Source organism: Loxodonta africana, chromosome 14 (genome assembly GCF_030014295.1).
Source record: "Loxodonta africana isolate mLoxAfr1 chromosome 14, mLoxAfr1.hap2, whole genome shotgun sequence".
NCBI classification, from domain to species: Eukaryota; Metazoa; Chordata; class Mammalia; order Proboscidea; family Elephantidae; genus Loxodonta; species Loxodonta africana.
The window spans coordinates 50707664-50731215 of record NC_087355.1 but is presented as its reverse complement, the minus strand read 5'-3'; the positions used below and the strand labels follow the sequence as shown (position 1 = coordinate 50731215).

The following is a 23552-nucleotide window of genomic DNA, read 5'->3' as shown; positions in this document are numbered from 1 at the left end:
TTTGAGAGCACCAGTTTATAAGATCCTCATTGGTTTATAAGACTGTATTTTCTTACCAATGTGACAAGATGTGTGAACATATTGAAGTAGAAACTGAAGGGGGAAAATAGGCTCATATTTTTAGGCTTCTAATTCCCAACTGCCATTCCCACTCAAGTGAGACAAGAAGGTTGAACAGATGACATTTGGATTCTACACTTCCTGTTGCAGAGCTCTCCTGATCTCAGTAGAATCACAGATATTTAATATTGTTAGAAATTAAGATAATTTCAGAAGAGAAATACAGATTTTGATGTATTTAAATAAAACATTAAAAAAATTAAAAAGTTATTAAAATAACTTTATCTAAATAAAGTATCTATGATTGTCTCTAAGTACAAACCTGAATATGTGACTGAATATCAAGTAAATGCCCTATCAGTGTGGTTTGGTTTTGGGTGGACCTGAGGAAGCTAAAAGCAAACTGCGTACCAAGAAGCTAGAGTAGTGCTACTCAAGGAGGGTCTGTGGACTGGGGCCAGTTTGACAACTATTTCTTATTAGTCAATGATGAGATGTGTTCAAGTTGAGAGGAAATGTTTAGAAACTTTATAGCAATTTGACAGAGTATGTTTATTTATTGAATCTAATAGTAAATTGGGCTTATATTATGTGTATCTTTTATTCTATTTGCTAATAATGCATTTATTGTATTTTAAAAAGCCATTTGTCTGAAATGAATTAGGAAAACAAAGCAAAACAGGTATTTCAACATAGTTTTTGAAAAGCACTGAGGTGGCTTCTCTTAGAAGTGTGAGGCATCAGGAGATGCCTCTGGAAAGGAAATGTACCTGGAAATGAAAATATATGAATTCCAGGATTATCGAGAAATTTCTGGCAATGTGGCTGACCAAATTCTGGGCAGTATTTAGGTCCGCCTTACCGTATGAAATCTATATTCTATTTTATGGCTGAAAATTAAAAAAAAAAAAATAACATTTTAGAAAAGCTAACAAGAGACTATACTTTACTACTGTTATAAATTCCAAATATACTTACCCTTAACATCTGTGGATTTTTGATGATGTGGCCCAGTACTGCAAAATTTTGTCACTCTTATTGTAGCACAATGATTTTTAACTAGGAGATACTAAAAATATTTATTGAATTCAGTTGATTTCTCCTAAGAGTTAATAAAATCTAGGTAGTTCACTAAATAAAGTCCAGAAAATTCAAGTAACTTTGAAAAGTAAAATGATGTATTATTAGCCTTGTAGTTTCCCCTACAGTGTTTTCTGCCTTTTTTTGTTTTATTAGACCTCTGCCAATCAGGACTTTGTTGGAGAATATAGTACTACTAAGATACCACTATAAAGGTAGTAAAACCAAAAAACCAAACCTGTTGCCGTCTAGTCAATTCCAGCTCACAGTGACCCTCTAGGACAGAGTAGAGCTGCCCCATAGGGTTTCCCAGGAGTGGCTGGTGGATTTGAACTGTTCACTTTTTGGTTAATAGCTGAGCTCTTAACCACTGCACCACCGGGGCTCCATTAAGGTAGTAGATTTATTAAATCCTTAGTTATTGTTGTTTTAATCAGTTCAGGTATTTAGTAAATTCATTTATATAAATCCTTATAAGTGATCGTTTATAACTCTGTTCTGACACTGCAATTATTTAAATTACCCCAAACATCTATTTTCCAAAGTAGGTGTTAATGTACTATAGTGTCTTCCTTATAGCACTACACTTAAACAACATTTTAAAAAATTGTCCAGTGTAAGAAGAAAGTAACCAGCCATATGGAAATAATAGCATTGTGTCATATTTTCAACCTTCATATGTGATTTGTAAAATTGAAATGTAATTATGAATAACAAAATAACCACATGTACTGTACAACAGAGTATGCCATAATGTACATTTGACACAATGGAAACAGTTACTAACAAAATAAGGTGTTTTATGATTTGGAAGAGAGATTTTTGTTCTTGGCAGTGCCATTTCAATTTTGCCAATTTTAAAAGTGGCTATGTTGGTGGATGAGATAGCCATGGAAAAAATGTATACAATCTTTATTCATAGAACACATGCATTTCCAAAGTTTCTTCATGCAAAAGTTAAGCAGGACCCAGATTACTAAAATTGTATCTCATTGTGAGGGACAGAGAGTAGATCATTTTCTTAATATATCCATTGGACCATTTAAGAGATTCACATTCTCAATCCCATTTTAACCCTAAACACTGTTTCTATCTTTATTGACTCTGTCTTATTTTTATGAAATACATATTTCTAATAAGTCTGTGAGGGTAATGTACCATGTGTAGTGTTATTTTGTATTAACGTTTCATTTAAATGTTGTGCTGCACTTTTTCCTGTGTTCTATTTTTCGCCTAGACAATGTCTCAAGAATATATGCCTTTCTTTCTTATTTCTTCCTTCCTGAGGTTTCACTGTTGACTGACTGAAGATTTGAAGATCTACATTATAACCAATTTATAGTAGAATTAGAAAATAATATATGCATAAGCACCTTTTAAAACATATTAGCATAAGCATAATACTGTGTTTTATGTTTTTGCAGGAAGATTCTTTGGCAACAGATAATTTTCTCGTGGACTACTTTAATGAATTCCTAAGCCTTTCAGTGAGTGTATTATTATGTTCTGTTAAATATATTATCAAAGCAAAATATTTCAATTACCAGATTAATTATCTTATGAGACAAATTTATTAGAGATAACATTTTTTAAAAATGTTAAAGCATTCAGGTAAAATTCGTATCTTTATATAGAGTTATCATTTGGGCTTGAATTTGAAATTATTCTGTTGACAAAAACAGGAATTTCCCTAACATCAAAAAGCATTCTGTAAAAAATTTGATACCATTGAATTTGGTATCATGTTAGGTTTTGGACAGTTGTTGAGGACAAAATGTCAAAGTCAAGAAACTAAATTTCTTCTAGACAATTAGGGTCATCTTCTTGGACAGATATTAAAGTGGAATTGGTGTTATGGCAAATAGAGTTTTATGTCAATAGTAAGTAAGACTCAGAACACTGTTGTTGGTGTATTTTAGGTAGGTGTCAAATAATAGATTTTAAGTTTTAGACAGAAGTAGCTGATGAAGTAAGTATTGAAGGGTTTGGGAAAAATGAAACGAGCTCATAGAAAGATATTGTATGAAAATAAACTTAATCAGAAATGGAAGTTAAAAGAAAATTGGGTAAGAAAAAGTTTTGATAAGTGATTTTATTTATTTAAAACTTTTTTATTGTGATGATACTATGTACAACAGAACATTTGCCAATTCAATTTCTACGTGTATAATTTGGTGACATTGATTCTGTCCTGCATATTTTTCAACCATTATCACTGTTCTTTTCCAAATTATTCTTCTACCATTTACATAAACTCAATGGCGTATAAGCAAAAAGTTCCCTCCCCCCATCCACTAATAATCTTTGATTTCTATATATTTCCTTATTTCATATAAGTGAGATCATACAGTATTTGTCCTTTTGTGACTGAAAAAGTCACAAGTGATTTTAAAGGAAGCAGACCATTACATGTGAATTCTCTTAAAGCCTAACTATTAAAAATGTCTTTTGAAGGAAAAGTACTTATTTAGTACTTTCTTTTCTAGATAGTTTTTGTATTTATGTACCTGTGTATGTATATATGCTTGCTCTGTGATTTTTTTTTTTTTTTCCTAAAAGAATTTCAGATGCCCGGAATCGACTTGACGGCAGTGAGTTTGTTTCGTTTTGGTTTTCTCCCATTTGGCACTGCTAGGTCTCTGAGACCTTCTCGGGGGTTAGTTTGAGACATGAAGCCACCCTGTTCCTTTCTAGAAATAGGCCTGAGTGACACATACAGGATACCCCAGGGTGCTCTCGTTTGATGTGACTTTTCAACTTTTACATCCAATTCTACAGTAAAACCTGTGAAAGCCGGAAACAATGTAAGACGAAAACCTGTCAGAGAAGGAAAACTAAAAAATTTTCCACTAATAGAAAGTAATAGAAAAGTGGTAAGACTGTCAAAGGCAGAAAACTTGCAAGACCAGGAAAAACAAGGCAGTCCCGTTGAGTTTGGGCTCTCACAGGTTTCACTGTATATAATGAAAAACCCAGCAACATCATAAAATTGTCAGAAGTTTGCACTTTCAGATTACGCAGTCTTCACTCTGGGCGCTGCACCTCCGTTCTTTGTTCAAAATGTATTTTTGTGAAATTTTGAAAAGAAAATCTCTAAATGGGGTCTTATTTCAGTTTCTCAAGATTTAAATTTCAGTATCTCAAGATTTGTGATTATCTTGACTTTTATTTGCTCAAGAAAATAAATTCACTTGCCTAACTTTTTTAAAAATTGATTTTAAATTATAGACTATAACCACAGTATAGAAAAAAAATGACAAAAAATGAGAAAAATTCAGCCATAATCCTGCTATCCAGTCAGAGTAACCGTTACCATTTTGTGGTTTTCTGCCAGGCTTTAGGTGAAATGACAGTGTGTGATTTCTGTTGAATTCTGTCTATGTAGCCGTGTTTTTCATCCCTCCCCAGCAGACATCTGAAGTTTCATGTGTAGCTCATGGCCTGCCTGGGCTGTGTTTCCCTCTTTGTGTCTCTCCAAATTTTTCTGCTTTTTCTTGCTCTTTTCTTTGAGCTGCTTTTGCATCAATATTTAGTACCACACAGTCTACCCATTAATTAGCCATTCTCCAGTCTTGTGAAATGTCATAAGACTGGAGAAGTGCCAGTGTTGTCACAGGTTTTCAGAAAGACTTTGGGGGCAGGGAGGAAAAGGAATGATGGATTCTCAAATCATGTGCCTGGCAACATTCCAGAACAGATTAGTTGTATTTGGTTTATGAGTGCTTAGCTAAGACTTAGAAGCCAGAATGAGTTTTCTGAGAATAAGTAGGCCAAACTAGTCTCTTTTTTTATAGTTATAAACTGGTATTTTAGGAGGAATCATAAATAAATATACATTAATATTACGATTTCAATAAAGTATAATACGTTGAATCATGTCTTTGTCATTACGCTAAGAATAACATCTTTATTTAAGAATAAAATCTAAAGTCATATGTCATTTGGTTCTTGCCTACCTCTTTATCTTTTTCTTCCCTTTCTTCCCCTTGTTATTTCTTTTCCAGTCAGACTGGCCTTCTTCATATTTCTCAAACATGAATATGCCAGGTATATTCAGGGCCTTTCAGCCTGAAATACTCTTCCCTGAGATATTTGTGTAACTTTCTTCCTGACTTAAATCACTTCTGTTCAGAAAGCTTTTCCTAACAGCCCTATCTAAAATAATACCCCCAACACATGTTCCACTTTTGCTGCTTTATTTATCTCCAAAGCCCTTATGATTATCTGTGAAATTAGTTTTCAAATATTTGAAGTCCTTCACTAACCATAACCAGTAAGGGTTGACTCATACTAGCCTACAGATTGAAGTTCACATTTCTTAGTATGGAATTCAAATCTCTTTGCAGTTTGGCCTCAGTCTAACCTTCCTAGCTTTGTCTCTGGCTTTATACTACTTGTGCTACCCTGCGTACTCTTCCCTGTCTCCCCTATCTCCCTGGCCCACCTTAACCGCATGTATTCTTTCTGTGCTCAAAAAAACAAAAAACTGTTCCTGTCAAGTCAATTCCAACTCATAGCAGCCCTATAGGACAGAGGAGAATTACCCCATAGAATTTCCAAGGAGTACCTGGTAGATTTGAACTGCCTACCTTTTGGTTAGTGGCCATAGCTCTTAACCACTATGCCACCAGGGTTTCCTGTGCTCAAGTCTTAGTATAATGGCTAGCAACTGAAGTCAGAATGCCTCCACTCATTACCTGTGTGATCTTAGAAAAATTACTTAATCCCTCCATTTCCTTTTCTGTGTAAACAAGATAACAACTGTCTTACAAGATTGTCATGAAATGAATTAATGTATATTAAGTGACTGGCACAGAGTAAGTGCTTCTGTTTCCTTCTCCTTCCTTAACTAGACCATCTCAAGTTCCATTCCTGAAACATAATGAGCAATCACTCTTTAACTGAATTGGTTGGTGGGTCATTGTCAATCTACAGGGTAATCTGTGCCACACAAATCTGTCGTTAACTTTGACTTTTTTATTATTTTTGTTGGAGACTTGGATGAAAAGTCAGAGGTGAACCAGTGTTTTCTACCTTAAGGCCGCTCAGAAAGTGACAAGGCCAACCCAGGTCCACATATCTCTAAAGCCTTTAATTGTCTTACTATACTATGTTGACTATAGAATGAACAGTAGACACAAAGCTGAGAGGAATAAACTGATCATTTGGATTACAGAATCTGATCTCATTATTATCTTGAGAGGCAGAAATGGGCTAAAACAAATAAAGCTAAGGTGTTTTTGGGTACATTAGTAGTATAGTCAAAATCAAGAAAAATATTAGTCTGGCACATAGAAGGCACTTAATAAATATTTTTTTTAAATCGAATTGAATTGTCAGACCACATTTGGAATATTGTGTTTTCCATTCTTGGTGACATATATTAAGTGTTGCTCTGCCAAACCAGACTCAGGGAGGCTCAGCCAATGAGTGCTCTGAAAACCATGCCAGAACAACAATGGTTGAAAGAAGTGTGCGTATTTAACGTGGCTTGGGAATGGATGATAGTGGTGGAATGGAGTAGCTGTTTTCAAATACTTGAAGATCTGATTGAGGAAGAGGGGTGCTAATGGATTGAATTATGTACACCCAAAATACGTGTTGTAAATCCTAACCTTTATGCTCATGGTTATAATTCCATTTAAGAGTGGGTTGTCTTTGTTATATTAATGAGGCAGGGTAAGTATAGGGTGTATTTTGAGTCAGTCTCTTGAGATATAAAAGTGATTAAACAAACGAGCAGAATCAGAGTTGGGGAGAGATGCCAAGTCACATGAAGATTGCCCAGGAGCAGAAGCTTAGAAACACAAGGACTTCCTTCAGAGCTAACAGAGAAAGACTTCCCCTTGAGCCTACACTCTGTGAATTCAGACTTCCAGCCTCCTAAACTGTGAGAAAATAAATTTGTTTGTTAAAGCCATCCATTTGTGACATTTCTATTATAGCAGCACTAGAAAACTAAGAAAAGGGGTAATGTACTCTGTGAAGCTAGAGGGCGTAACCTGGGCCAGAGTTTATAAAGGAACTGATTTTCACTCAATAGAAGAAAGAACTTTAAAGTTTGTTTTCTAACAATAGAATGGGCATCTTGTAAAGGAGTAAACTCCCAGTGATTGGAGGCATTCAAGTAGAAACTAGGAAACTGTCTTCCAGGGATGTTGTAGAGGGAATATATGCATTGTTTGGGGAATTGGACTTTTTGAACCAAAGAAAATTTGATTAATTTCTTCTTCTCTGTTTATTTTATTTCAGGAGCTACATTGTAAATTTCTTGGGGGCCAGGATAAGCCTGTTTCTTCTGTATCTCTCAAAGCTTCTTGAGGATTATTCTGTTTTTATTTCTGCATCTTCCGTATAACATTCTTGAAATAAACAAACCTTCTAATCTTCTTTTCTTCCACCTTCCCTCCTCTCCCACGCTTACCCTCCATCAAGAACAATGAGAGTGTACATATACAATCATAATATTCTTGATCTAAAAGGGCCCTTAAAAAAAACCCAAGCCAAACCCATTGCCATCCGGTCAATTCTGACTCATAGCATCCTGTAGGACAGAGTAGAGCTGTCACATAGGGTTTCCATGGAGTACCTGGTAGATTCAGACTGCCAGCCTTTGGTTAGCAGCTGTAGCTCTTAACCACTATGCCACCAAGGTTTCCAAATGACCCTTGGGTCATCTAGATCTCTGAAACTTCCACATCTGTAGTGACATGTTCAAGTTCCCATAAGTGAATTGTGGCAGAAATGGGCCTAGGAATCGTGCTTTCTGGCTCTTACACCATTTCTTTCCATTACACCACCTCCCTTGGGACATACTTTAAGATCCAAAAATTGATGGCTGGTAGCCTGCCTCCGTGTTATTTTTCGATGAGGGGAATCCAGGACAGTTGCCGCTATTATAAATGATTATGGCACTTTCCAAATCCTAGCTTTCATAACTTCATTTTGTTTGTTCTTGTGCCAAGTTCACATTCAGATATTGTTTTCATTTGGTGTCTGGGAGGTTTTTTTGCTGTCAACTCTTTATGGACAAGTGTTTGCTTATTAAGTTTTCTTCTGTGCTATAGTGTGAAAACATTTTTTTTTTTCCTTTTGGTTTTGTTTTGTGTGTTTTATGCTCAGTGCTGTTGTGGGATTGAGTAGATGAGCCCACATACAGATTTAGGTTGGTCCTCTGTGGGTGGTTTAGAATGTTTGTGACATTTATGGTTTGCAGAAGCCAAAGGGGTGGCCTGTTCTATACCCTCTTTGCAAAGATAGGTATGTCATGTGTTTGCCAGACCATGCTTAGCTATGTGACTTTGGAATTTTACCATAACTTCTTTTTTTGGACTGATTTGCCACACTTTTTTTTTTTTTAATCTGTTAACTATTATAATTTCTTGCAGCTTTATAAAGGAGTTATATGCTAGATTGATTGTTGAGTAAGGCGGGAGGGGAGAGAGAGAAAGTATAAGTTTGGGAAATGAGTAGGAAGAAGAGCATGGGTCATCCCTTGCTAAAATTCAGTACTCAGAGATTGATTTTAAAAGATGTTGCTAGAGCTCTAGGTAGTTCTGCTGAGTTCCATGTTTGTGTAAACACTGTGGGTGTTTTGATAAGCCTTGTAACTCAAACATAAAGCAGTCACATTACCTAACATGACTCATTTTACTAAGGATATTTTCTGTGCATGTGTGGTGCATTATTTCTTCCATCCTGTTGGTGAATATGTCCAGTAAATAGTTTATGACATCTAAAATGACACTAAAACTTAGATTAGAGTAAGTTGTTATTGGTAACTGACTTGTTATATTCAAGCAGTCAGATGTTTTTCATTCACTGACTAGGATGCATGTTGAAAATATAGTTTTGGAGCTCAATTAGTAGAGACAGAGTTGGAGCAGAGATGAGCATGTATTAAATTAACCTAGTCATTAGTTTTTAATTTAAATACTGTTCAGCTAAATAATTTGGCACCCAGTAAGTTTCAGTGGTGCAGGGCTGGCAGTTTAAACACATCACTAATTATTCACAGGTTTTTTCCCCCCCCCCCTTTTCAAAGAGATGTGGAACCAGCAATTTATTGTGGTAAAAATATTTTCATGCACTTGCTTTTTCTGTGAAAACATTTTTCACACATGGATGACTGGTACTACAAAGTTAGCTTTCACCACCTTCAGGTCAGTTCGTTTTAGAACATTTGGAAAATGATACCCTTGAAATAAGAAAATTAAGAAAGGGAAAGAGCAGTCTCTAACAGTTTGTGGAAGATCGGGTTTGAGGCTCAAACTGAAGATTTTTCCTGTCATACGATTGAAAGCTGAGCATTCTTTAAATCAGCCTACTCAGCTTTCTGGGGGAAAGATTTCCTACATCGCTCCTTTCTGTCTCCTCCACCCCATGTGTCTTTTATTGTAACATACTAAACTGACTTCAGGAGCTTTGTAGATAAGCTTAGAAATAGTAAAAATAAAATAAAATAAAGGACTCAATATATGAGAGAGTTTCTTTTTAATCAGGCAACAGGAATTTAGATAATAATGAAAGACCCCAGTTCTTTCTCCTGTGTATAGACCATAGAATCGACTCGACGGCGCTGGGTTTATAGACCATGGATGGCCACCACCGCCACACATGTGACTACATTTGAAAGTCAGCACAAAGTAACGGAAAGAATGTGGGCTTTGAAGTTTGTCTTAACCAGGATTTTGCCTCTCCCAAGCTAAAAACTCTTCAAAGGCTCCCCATCATTCTAGAGCACTGAATCTCAAACTTGAGCATTCATCAGAATCACCTGAGGGCTTGTTAAACACTGATTGCTGGGCCCTACCCCCTTGGTTTCTGATTCTAGGGAATCAGAGAAAACAAACAAACAAACAAACCCACTGCTGGGGAGTCAGTTGTATTGCACAGTGACCCGACAGGGTTTCCAAGGCTGTAAATCTTTATAGAAGCAGACTGCCACGTCTTTCTCCCCTGGAGGGGCTGGGGTTTCAAACTGCTGACCTTTCAGTTAGCAGCAAGAGCTTTAACCACTGTACCACCGGGGCTCCTAGGGAGGGGCTTGGGAATTGCATTTCTGACAGGTTCTTGGGTGATGCTGGTGCAGCTGGTCCAGGGACCACACATGAGAACTGATTCTAGAGAATAAATTGAGATTTATAGCATATGATAGAAAGAAGATTTTTGCTGAACAATTCCTCTGCCTTTTTCTCCAGGCTCATCTCCTGCTGTTCTTCCCTCAAATATTCAGCATCAACAGTGTCAGACTGGTGCCCTGTCGATTTGTGCTGCTGTATCTTGATGCAATTGCTGCTGCTTTTGCTGAATTCCCTTCTCTCCTTTGTCTGCCTGATGAATGCTTGCTCATTCTTCAAGACCTAACTCTAGAATCCCACGTTCTGTATACGTCTTCCTTAATTCCCTGAAGATAGTTAATGAATCCTTCCATGCCATCACTCTACTTTGTACATACCCCTATTGTACTTATTAGGAGTTAAATTGGAGTTGCAATATACAGGTAGTCCCTGACTTATTACATATTCGGGCTATGATGAACTGCAGTTATGACTGTCCGTTTTTTTTGGCACGTCTTATCATTAGTAATGTGTACTGCATACATTGTTGCAGTGTGTAACTTGCTGATGTTATCATTCTCAGATGTTCACTTGCAGATGTTCAATTTTAGGATTTATTGTTCAAAACACTGCTGTATAGCAGGCTATGGTATGGCCTGGTCTGTAATGAAGTCGGTATCAGTGTTAGTAATCCTAACGAATGGAAAGTTGGCCAGTGTTCAACTATAACAACATATGACAATTGAACTGCGCACATGTCCAACAGCTGTTACAACTCTGACTTCATTGTGACACTGACATTGTAGACCAAGCCTATAGCGTGATCTTATTCAGTGTTTTGTACCGTAAGAAGCATCGGTGGTTAATCTGAAGCTGAGTTGTTCAGGTTTCTCTAATGGTAACACCTGTGCTGCGTATACCTCCAACACTATATCTAGCAAAAGAAGTCATGCCACCAAAAGTCCCAATCCAAAAAAGAAGGCAAGGAAGGCTCTAGACATGGATGTCAAAATGAAGATCATTAAGGTCTGTGATAATGGAAAGAAAGTCAGCAAAACATTACATGAGGAAAGACTGTCTCATTTTGATAATCATTAATTATAAGAATTGGATTTTGGAGGCAGTTAAAGGAGCAATTATCATAAAATTGACCATTTTAACAAAGAAGAGGCAAGGGCCAATCCATGAGATGGAGAAGCTGTTTTGATGATTTGGATAGAAGACCAAACCCAGAAGAGGGTTCTTGTGAGTTTACTGACAGTTCAAATGAAAGCACGCAACCTTTTGGAAACCTGAAGGAACAGCAGGAAGACTACTGCAAGGACTTTAATGCCAGCAAGGGCTGGTTTCATCACTTTAAATGTAGGTTTGGCTTGCATAACGCGCATGTAACTGGAGAAGCAGGAAGTGCTGATATTGAAGCTGCTGAGCAAGTCAAAGATGAGCTGGACGAGATAATACAGGATGAAGAATATTTACCAGAGCAGATTTTCATTGTGAATGAAACAGGCTTGCTTCGGAAAAGGATGCCAGAATAGACCTATATTCATAAAGAGGCGAAATCGATGACTGGTTTTAAGGCTGCTTGGAGGATATGCTGCTGGATTTATAAAGATACTGATAATAAAAGGCAATAATAATGAAAACTAGAAAAAAAAATAGGTATTCGACTTAGAACCAACTTAAGACAGAGTTATTGGAACGGAACGCTGTTGTAAGTCAAGGACTACCTTACATGCATCACTACACAAATTGAACTATCAGCGTTCTACAGAGAGAGCAAGGGTGACTTTAAAGAGTGAGGATGATTTTATCTGTCATATACCACTCCATGTATATGACAGATAAAATCATTCTCACTCTTTAAGTCATACCACTCCATGTGGCAACCCTGGTGGTGTAGTGGTTAAGTGCTACAGCTGTGAACCAAAGGGTCGGCAGTTTGAACCCGCAAGGCACTCCTTGGAAACTCTATGGGGCAGTTCTACTCTGTCGTGTAGGGTCGCTATGAGTCGGAATCAACTCGACGGCACTGGGTTTGGTTTTTTTGGTTATACCACTCCATGTATGTGTGCCCTGGAGTGGGTTTGAGGTGGAAGATGAGAATCTGCCCTTCTCTCAGTCAGTCTCATCCTGTAGCTCATAGTGTAGTCATCTCATCATACTGATGATTTTAGGGTGTAAATATACTTTTTTGTGTGTGTATGCAACATGAGCTTTAAACACAAACCCACCACTTTATCTGATCCCTAGCTGAAGTATCAATTACTCATTTCAATGCCGGAGGAAAAACTGACTGTGATCAACTTTTTGAGAGACAGGACAGCATTGTACTTTATGGGTGCTTTCAAGGATTTTAAGAGATAATTTTGACTAATTGTGATTCTCATGTGCTGACTTTAGGGTCCACTCCTCACATAGAATGGGTTTTTATTGTCCATGTTATTTACTTTCTTCCTCTGTTAGGTCGTACGTACTCTGATGACAGGATCTGTGTCTCACTCATTTCAGTTAGGGCTTGGTGGGGGATGCTCTGGGTTGGCTCAGCCAGGATAGCAATATGCCATTCATTAGGATATCTCAGTTAAGAAGGATTCAATAAATACTTACTGAATAAATGAATGAATTAACAAAGAACAGTAGAGTGGGATGATCTTACTAGAGAGTGGCCTCTCGTTTCCTTCATGGGATGATGGAGTATCCAACAAGGGAGGCACCTTGGGATTGTCTAGTTAGAACCATCTTTTACTGATACATCTCAGAGAGGCAAAGTAAATTACCCAGCATTTCTTCCATTTGATCATTCTGTTTATCCTTCTCTGGATAGCTTCTCTTTTAGCCAAATTCCCTTTAAAGTATGATAATTAGACTAGACATAATGGTCTAGTATCACTACTGTTGTTATTTACGGACAGATTCCCCGTTAGCCCTTGCATGTTACACAAATTTTAATTTTTTTCAGTATTTTGTATTTTCAGTATTTCTATTCATCATAGACAAATAATGAATGATCAAGTACTTATTCCTCCAAGGGCAGAAATAATGTTTTATTTATCTTCGTTTCCTCTATACTTAGGGCAGTAATTGGCACTTGAGCATTGAAAATTTTGTTGTTTTTGAAATGAACTGGGAGAAGCTTTGAATCTGTTAGCTGCCACTTTCATAATCTTAGAGTCACAGTGCTCCTAAGGACCTTCAGAGATTTACTCTAACTCACAGTTTTTGAATAGGAAAATACCTATTTACCCTAGGCAAAGACTTCATCCCATTTTAATTAATTCCACAGAGGGAAATTCCAAAATTTAAGTAAATATAAATGTTTTAGCATATCATACATTTACATTTCTTTTATTAGTAGGAACATTTTGTGTCATTTTATCATGAACACAATTTTAATTTCCCTTTTATTCTTTTTTCTGTGCGTCTTTTGTAAAATACTTCTTTTAGACCAGTTGCTCTTCTCACTTTTGTGTACTTACATCCTTCAGCTTTTCTGCCTTTTTCTCCACTTAACTTGGTTCAGAGTTCAAGTTTTTTTTCAAGTGCATATGAGAAGCAGAACTTAAATTACATGGGGAGCCATAGCTACAGAGGAGTGGGAGAAATGTAGCTTTTAGTTTTCAGCCTGTGCATTTCCGGAGGTTGGTATAGACTCCGATTGATCTGGTCTGCAGCATCCACCACATGCTGTAGCCTCTTGGCTCTGACTAGCTTTCAAGCAGTTTGGTAGTCACAGACCCAGGGTTTTGTAGTAACCTCACTGGGGGACTTGGTGCAAAACCATGAGGAAATCATTCAACGTTTCTCAGCTGCCGTTTCACTTTCTAAGTTGAAAAATCAAAGTAATTGCTAACCTAAACCCTGCCCTGGCGTCTGTGCATGTTGGAGACAGTGCCCCATCCAGAGAGTTAATAATTACCACATTAAACCTGGCTACGGTAACATTAGGTTTGAGCTATCTGAGTGTGGCGATAGTTGTGTCTGTGGTGTGTGAGCAGTCTACCTTACCAGCAGCAGACAAACAGTGCATCTATACTGCTACCAGGAGAGTCTTCCTAAAAAACAAATATGACTATGGCATCCCTTACTTAGGATTTCCTATGCCTCCCAATTTCCCAGAGGATCAAGATAAAGCCAGTACTTCTTAAATGGTATGCAAAGCCTTTTTTTTAACCTGACCTACCTGAAGTCTTTCCCCTCTGTTCCTTAAACTTTCTATTCCAACTGCATTAAACTGTTTATAGTTACCCACATATACCATGTTGCCTCATGCCTCTGTGCCTTTACTAGTAAAACCAGAATGGCTAAGAGCACAGGCTTTGGGATGAGTACCTTGGGTTTGAATCCCAGCTCCACTAACTTCATAGGTTTATTGCTTAGCACAGTACCTGGCATGGAGTAAGTGGCCAGTACGTGCTAGTTTTAGCATATGTGAGGAAATATAGTAAAGAAGGAGAAATGGGGTATCTTAGGGACCATACTGATTTCTTACAGCCCTGAGCTAGCACTTTATGGAGTCCCTGAATGGTACAAACCGTTCATGTGCTCGGCTGCTAACTAAAAGGTTGGAGGTTTGAATCCACTCAGAGGCACTTTGGAAGAAAGCCTTGATGATCTACTTCTGAAAAATCAGCCACTGAAAACCCTTTGGAGAACAGTTCTACTCTGATACATATGGGATCACCCACCACAAGTCAGAATTGACTCAATGGCAACTGGCTTAAGATTTGTTACTGAGAGTCTCAGAGTACGACAGGCCTCTTAAAAATTTTTGCATGAGTATTTTTTACTTCATTAGCAGGAAAGATTTTTTTAGTCCATAGTACTAACTGACATTCTTTACTTTGGATTATCACAACTTTGTGTTATTTTGGCTATCAGGTTTGAGGGTAGGAGGCAGCAAGAAGAACAAAAAATCATTAAATAAAGGTGAAGCTTGTTCCCTGGTTCCATGAACTCATAAATCATTTCCAGATGGTCTTTCACATTATATTGATCCATTCTCACCATCCCAGTTAATATTTGATGTCCATTCCCTACCAAGTTTAATTTGGTTCTTTTCCCCAACCAGATGAATCTGGACTCTTGTTGTCAGCAGATCCATTTATCCCTACTGTTTAGTCTAGTGATAGTGTGATTCAGGGATAATATTTTATGACATTTAGGTAAGTGGCGACTGTTGGAATCTATGTTTGAAAGGCAGATGCAGTGGGCAACCAATGAAATATATTTATTGAAGAAACCTTGTACACAATTTACTGCTAAGTTTTGCTGCTTATTCATTGAGCTATACTTGTCATTTTGAGGGGAGATCTTATCCCTGAGACCTTTTAGACTATGGACTGACATTCATCTTGAACTCTATTGTCTGTACACTTTGAATTCCTTGGAATGGGTAACAGCCAGACTTAAGAGATCTAGTATTATCTGACATGAAATATATATATATACGTATATAATTTCTAGCTCCAACTTTAAAATGACATCCTGCCATTTATTAAATTGTAACTGTATTATATCTGGCAATACCTTAGTAAAATTTGAAAGAATTAGTGCTTTCCCTAGGACTGATCCAAGAAGAAGAGTTTAGTGTCTTCTACCACCTAGCTAAACATGTTTAAATTAATCTACCTGTAGGCAGTTCTCCAAGGAGCCCTGGTGGTACAGTGGTTAAAGTGCTTGGCTGCTAACTGAAAGGTCAATGATTCCAACCCACAAGTCTCTCTGTGGGAGAAAGATGTGGCAGCCTTGGGCACTCTATGGAGCAGTTCTACTCTGTCCTGTATGGTTGCTATGAGTCAGAATTGACTTGACAGCAGTTTTTTTTTTTTTTTTTTGGTAGGCAGTTAACTGAAGGTACCCTAAAATAACTTCATATTCTGTAAGAAGAACCCGATTCTAGAGTTGGAGGCCAAAATGGGAAAAGATATAGCCCATCCATCTGCATAACAATTTATTTGCCGTTATGGAGGTGAAAGCCCCAAAGACGTTCAGTGACTTACCCAAAGTCACAGAGCTACTATTTGGCAAGTTGGCATTCAAACTCAGATCTCCTGACTTAGTTCTCTTTCTACTACATCATGCTGTTGTACATGAACTGGCTCTAAATAAAAGTTGGCAGCATTTAGTAATTACTGAGAAAAGCTCAGAATGTTATTCTCTTTCACTCTTTTTTTGTCACACTGAGAGGAATGGTGTTGAAATAACATTAAATGAAGAACACATTGAACTTAATTTTCTCCTTTTGGGTAGTGGAGACTGTTAGTTTTCATGGCTCCTGGGAGGAGCCATGAAAACTAACAGTCATTTTAGTTACTCATCCTTCCCTAGTAATTCACCTCCTTCTAAGAGGATTACCTGCTAAATATCAGGTATCTCTCTCTCTCCAGTTTGAAAGAACCACAGAGATAAAATGTTTATACAAAGAGAATTTCTGCCATAATATACCTTGACAGTTATCTCATGGGAGAAGTACATTGGGAAGGAAGGATTCATTGGTTCCCTTACCTCTAAAAACCAAAAAACCAAACCCATTGCCGTCGAGGCAATTCTGACTTATGGTGACCCTATAGGACAGAGTAGAACTGCCCCATAGGGTTTCTAAGGAGCAGTTGGTGGATTCCAACTGCCAACCTTTTTGGTTAGCAGCTGAGCTCTTAACTACTGCACCACCAAGGGATTTTAAAGCTTTTAAAAAGGAAGAGGGACTGATTAAGAACCTGAAATCCTGTGTGTTTATATATGCAGATATGTAAGTATCAAGGCTTCTTAGAGACAGTTTTTTATTTTTTTAAACTTTAAGACTATTTCCACACATTTATTTTACAGACCTTCTCAGAAGCAATTAGATTTAATGCAGATTATGGAGTTTTTGAAGTAGTTAACAATGCTCCACAGCTTCTGGAAAAACAACTGAAAAAAGTTCTGCAAAACCAACAGCCTCGAAATCCCATCTATGATGTCATAAGGAAAGGAAAGAATGATGTTAAACCTGCTCAAATGAATGCTTCCTTGGAAGATGAGACCATTAACATCAACTACAATGTTATGGTAAGAAAATATATTTGAGTTTATATTTTGCTAGATAAATAAAGCATTTGTTGAGATTAACATGAGGTTCCTTGGGCTTCACTTTCTGAAATGTGATTGTATTAAGTTTTATTATACTTACACGTACCATTTGTTAGATGCTGTAGCATCTGTTCAGATCTAACGGCCAGTTCAGTCTAGCAGCTCTGTTGATGTTTATCAGTATGAAAAGACTTCACATATTTTGAATAGTTAGAATATCAAGTTAATTTTGGGCAATATAAACACATATATCCCCTACTTTAAGTTCAGTTGCATTGTAGAAAATGTGGGTATACAGTGAATTTATTTAAGTTTTAGATCAATTCTTTTGTGCAGTTGGGAACTGAGATATCTCACCCTTAAGTTACATCATGTGGCTCTGACCTCCTAGACCTTAAAATTCTACTCTCAGTTTCTGGATCTTGTCTCCTTAGCATGATGTCAGGAGATCTGGGTTCTAATATTGGCTCTTCAACTTACTAGCTTGGTGTACTTGGACAAGTCACTTTGATGAATTTCATTTTCGTCATCTGTCAAATGATACCTTCCCTACCTACTACTTATATTTGTTATATGGATCAAATGAAATTAATAATGGATGTTTAATAGTAGTATTTTCCATTGACTTAAAATGCCTGATAGAATTGTACTAAAATAAGACAGTTAAGACATAGCTCTACTCCAGCCTGAAAGTTCCTCAGTTCTTCTGTTGTTGAATTCAAATATATTTCTATCTTTGCTGTTTACTTCCATCAAATTAATTATTTTAGCAAAAGGATTAGGTCAAAACCTTAGGAATGTTTCCATTCTGGGACATTTTAATATATAAGATTAAGGGAGCTGTTTTTCTTTTGGTAAAATGATAATGACCTATCTCATAGTCATTATCATTAGTAGATATTACTGGAAATCTTATTTTGTTGACAAAAAAAGCAATCACTTGATTTGTTTATTTCATATAGTTTGATATAAAATTGAAAGTAATTGAAAGTCTAATACTTATCTTGCCTCAAAATTAATAACCTTTAGTTGCCTGTATGAAAAGAAGTTATAGAAAGTGTATTCACTGAAATCTAGAAATTTAGGTTATTGATATGGGAGTTGTAAGCATTTTGAGGGCAGGAGATCAGTGTCTGTGTTGTTTGCCAGTGAACCACCAACACTCAGCACACAGCCAGCCACTTAGTGGGCATTTGAAAGTATTATCCAAATTGTACTGAGTTCATAAAGTTTTATATCATATATTTATTTATTTAATCAACAAGTAATTTATTGTGTACCTGCTGTGTTGTAGATATTGTGTTACCCACCCAGTGCCGTCGAGTCGATTCTGACTCATAGCGACATATTGTGTTAGACATTAAAAATACATCAGAGAATAAGATATGGCCACTGTCCGTGGTGAACTTACAGAGGAAACACTATATTTAAAGGAGTAGTTTACATAGGATAAAAATTGGCTTTCAGATCAAGAGAAGAAAATTATGATTGATATAAAACTGAAAAATCCAATAATTACAGCATCCAAAAACTATTTCACTTACATACTGGTTTTAAAATCCTAATAAAATATTATTAAATACAATTCAGCAGTATGTTAAAAGAAAGATATGTCAAAATCAAATGTAATCCAGGAAGGCAGGGATGGTTCAACAGTAGGAAATATTTTAATATAATACACCATATAAAGAGATGAAAGTAGAGAATCCATATGCCATAATTAATATCAATAAATGCCAAAAGACATTCAGCAAAATTCAACTAAGCAGCAGAACATATCTCACAGTTGTACTCAATAGGTCTTTGTGACTGTCATGTTTGCCACCTGTCTCAGGGTTTAGGCCTAAACTGCCTGATGGGACATCTTGCCATTCTGGGTCCAATTAAGAGATGGCCACAGGAGTTGATATATAATTCCATTAATGCTAGGGATGTCATCCTTCTCCCAGCTCATTCTGAATGAACTCTTATAGTTTGTTGGCACCTACTCTCCAGGAAAGCTCTGCTCAAGGTAGCATGGCTACCTTGAGCTTGGTTAATTAGATTATTTTCTCAAAATTCTTAATTGGGAAACAGAATGAGCAGGGAACTAAAAGTAAAAGGTCATGATGTAAGAGAAAGATCGGAGAGGCTACTGCTTCAGCAATGTTACCTGACCTTATAGTGTGGGAATCTAGTTCCACCAGGGAGGAAGTGATTGGGTCTTGATCAACTGAGAAAAAACACTTTCTAAATGAAATTTAAATTTGAAAAGAATAAAAATTAAAAAAAGGCTTATAAAAATCTTATGTTTCAAAAAAAAAATCTTATTTTCAAAGTAAGGTGGGTGACAAATTCAACCTTTGTGTTAAGGCATTTGTCTCCTTTGCAATGAGATGCAATCTGTGTATTTTATAGGATATAATACTAAGAGGCACCATGAGATAAGCCGTATTTACAACATAATTGCTTACAAAATAAGTCAAGGGAAAACAGTGTAAAAGAGTTTAAGGGGGTATCTTATTCAACAATTTCTTGAAAGGCTTACATTTCTGATTTTATAGCCACTACCCCCTCCTCCAGATATTCTAAAACAACCCACCAAAGAAACCGTTCAATGATAAAGAAATAACAATGTGTGAATAGGTTTAAGGCAGGAACTTTTCTTATTTGAAATATGTATCAGCAAAAGGAGACAACACTAAAAGATTTTCCTTTTTCATGAATTGGCTCATATGAAAAAGTACTACGTGACTTTGGCCTACATGCCAAAATGGAGCCCATCTACTAAATGCTCACATTGAAGACTTTTCTTCAATTTCTGATTTTACTTTATTTTTTAATTTAATTTTTAGGGCAAATACATGCAGAAAACTCAAAAGGCAATGGATTATAGTTGAACTGTTCAATTAGGTAAATATTAGGCAGATTGGTTTTTCATGAACTGACTAGTCTGACAATCTTGTAGAATTCCTCAAGGGTTTATATTGATCTTTGTATGTAGTTAATGAGAACTCAGGAGTCCTGCATGATCGTCAGTGTATACCATATATGGAGTCTTTCACACTATAAGATCCAAATGCCCTTCAAGTCTCACTGATAAGCAATGAGACAATCAACAAAATGGTACTGTTTAGATACCGGGTGTTTCCATAGTTTCTTCTGCTTCTTTCATTACCCAGAAGATAGTGTTTGATGGTGGCAAGCAGATGTTTTTTGCTGAGCAGGAGGAAATCATTGTGTGCTCACTTTTCCAACCCTGGGGAGACCAATGACTTTGTACCACATGACTTTGCACCCTCATGAACATCATCTTATCAGATGTTACACCGCTGCTGTGTGAGCAATCAGTTTCCTCACTGGAGTTAGTAATGGTCTGTGTGTTGACTCTGATGCTAATGTCATAATACAGCTAGCACTATGTCAGATAACTAGTACATAGTCAAATAAAAAAAGAAGCCACATAAATGCAGACATATTAGCCTTGCGGAGATATGCACTTAGTTGTTTTATTTATTAGTAGCATTTGTTTAGTGTCTAAGGTATTGGCATTCTTTAGAGTTCTGGGGAAAATGAATATAAGAAAAAACAGAATCAATAGTGAGTAAGTGTTTCAGGATAAACAGCAACTATCATAAACTCAGTAGTTTTGTATTGCCCTCACAAGCTCAAGTTAAAATCTTATAAAATTCATAATCAGGACTCTACCTACTTCTCCAGCCTTCCCTGCTTTGTCCCTCAGATCTCCTCCTGTGATCTAGTTATACTAAACTTATTTTTGTTTTCCTCTCCTGCTTCCATCCTCAACCTAGCTAATCATGCTTCAGGTCAAAGTGTGGCATTTTCTATGAGAAACATTTTTTGGTTTTAGTGCCCCGTGGGCTCCGCAGAAATCTGTGCTTGTGGCACTTGCAGTACTGCTGTAATTGCATATTGTCTATAAGCTCCTTCAGTGCAGGCTGTTAGCTTTCATACTAACCTGGGTATCCCCAGGATAATGCCTGAGGATGTTAAATATTTAACAAAAAATTTTAAAACTTAGAGGAACAAGGGGCCTGCGTGTTCGCCTTACCAAGCTTTCCTGGCTTGTTCTTGCCCTGGTTGTGATTTTTTTTTAACCCATTTTATGGCTGTGAAAATACTGAGACCGACTGACTTTTTTTCCATTCCTCCCGCTTCAATAAGTTATTTATCTTTTCTGGATTTGACTTTCTCATCTGTAAAATGGAGATAATAATGGTTGATGCAGGGTTGTTGAGAGAATTAGAGGTACCAGAAGGCAAGAAGTGGCCTCAGCTTTGACTCAGGGTTACTGCTTGCTCTTGTGCCAATAGAAGGTAGGAGCAGGTCTCTTAGTGATAGCTGGAGTTCATTATTGCTCAGGTAGTTAGGTCTTAATTGTCCTGAAGATTTTACTTGACACTCTCTTTTTCATTTTTCCTGTAACAGTGTCTTAGTCGTGAACAAGGTATTAAATGGATCAAAAAGGAGAGACTTCCAGCGTTTCTGGAAAGTGATTGCTACTTTGAGTACAGGTATTGTGGTCCTACATTGTACATTTTTTAAAAAAATGGCTATTACTTTTTTCTATGTAGAATCATTTTTCTGTACTTTCTTGGTATAATTGTATACCTTTTAACTCATTGGCGTTTGAATCCCACCTGCTATGGAATAAGAGTGATAACACAGGGGTAAAAAAAAATCACTTTTCCAAAGAGATTTCACAGAAAAAGTACCTAAGTGTACTTCAGTTGTACTTTTTTGATCATTTTATGTAGTGGTAATAATGGTATTTATGTGCAAAGTATTAAAAAAAAGTCATGGAAAAGATAGAACGTTATTGTGGAGGGCCAAGTGTTTTAAAAGGTTTCCTGACTTGTAAAGTATACATACTAAACATTCTGAAATTTTGCCAAAATTTAATTATCATTTTAAAAAGAAAAATAAATTAAAACAATAATTATTCATTAATGTTGTATGAATAAGCCACTAATTTTAGCAGAGCCTAAGAGAATCATCCCATAGAGTTGGGAGGGGAATTTGACTTGAATACGTAAAATAAAATTTTAGTGATTTCTTTTCTTTCTAAATTCTACCATGTTTGAAACTTATTTCAAGTTTGTATGATTTCTAAAATGCAGGTTAGCCAAATTGGTCTCACAAGTAAGATGGAGCAGATCAGGCACAAGTATCATACTAGATACAGATTTTTACCCCTGGGTCCAGCAAAAACCACCCAGTTTACCACCTCCTTCAGATGAAGAAGAAAATCTAATAATTATGAAAAAGTTCTACATTTCTCTTGGCGAGGTAAAAGCCTGAGTTATGTGTGTGTGTGTGTTTTAGAGAGACTTGGTACTTCAGTGAAACATCTCTTTTTAGGCACTTGAACTTCATTTGTACTACTTGAATAGGAAAAGCGATTTCAAATACCATTAAAGCAGTTTTAGCAATAGTTCTTGTGGATTGTTGACTCATTTACTATGCACTCTTACCTGAAATGTAGTTAGAAATATTATCCTCATGTGTACAAAGGAACAAAAGCAAGATTGAAGAACATGTTTGGTGCAACCTAGGAAGCATGGATAACTTGAATTATATCCACGATTTTGTTGCTCGTTCCAAAATTTTTTATTATTTGGATTCTGTTAATTTTATAAGGTCCCTGGGTGGCTACTAACCTAAAGGTGGATGGTTCAAACCCTCCCAGCAGTGCTGCAGAAGAAAGGCCTGGTGATCTGCTACGGTAAAAGATTGCAGCCAAGAAAAACGTGTGGAGCATTTCTACTCTGTAACACGTGGGGTCTCCATGAGTCAGAATCGACTTGATAGCAGTGGGTTTTTATTACTTTTGTTCTTAAAAGACGATAAATTGAGTCTTACCTATTTTCTGTGCTATTCCTCAGTAGCAAAATGCGTTACCGTTTAACTGTTATCCTAAGGTAAATTTATCCTCCAGGATTGGAGACGTGTCTGGCATGTGAAAAGATTTAACCTAGAATCAAATGTCCTTTTCAAGAGTCCTTGTATAGTGAAAACTGTTGTTTGGTCTTTGGTCTCTAATTGTCGGATGTCATCTCTGGGAAGGCACTTCTGATGCACCATTCTATACAGCGGATGCTGAAGTCTTACTCAAAATGAGGAACAGCAAATACGTGGCCCGTGTGCTGCTCCTCCCTTAGTTTCCATCCATGGCAGACATTGCTAATTAATGATGGCAGCCTTCCTGCTGAGCTAGAGCTTGGCTCCAAATTCTTGTCAACTCAGCACTCTGGGCACGCACTTGGAATTGATCAAAGGTGT

At 36.8% G+C, this 23552-nt stretch overlaps 1 protein-coding gene across 1 annotated transcript in view; it reads left to right on the top strand.

The window, feature by feature from the left end:
* The first annotated feature begins 1959 nt into the window (after positions 1-1959).
* Positions 1960-23552, top strand: part of RGS22 (regulator of G protein signaling 22) — a 155420-nt gene continuing 133827 nt past the window's right edge. Inside the window, exons 1-4 of the mRNA XM_064267666.1 lie at positions 1960-2627; positions 17028-17249; positions 21699-21784; positions 22391-22559. Of these exons, the coding sequence (XP_064123736.1) occupies positions 2502-2627; positions 17028-17249; positions 21699-21784; positions 22391-22559 (603 nt within the window). The 5' untranslated portion in view covers positions 1960-2501. The remainder of the gene's footprint in view (positions 2628-17027; positions 17250-21698; positions 21785-22390; positions 22560-23552) is intronic.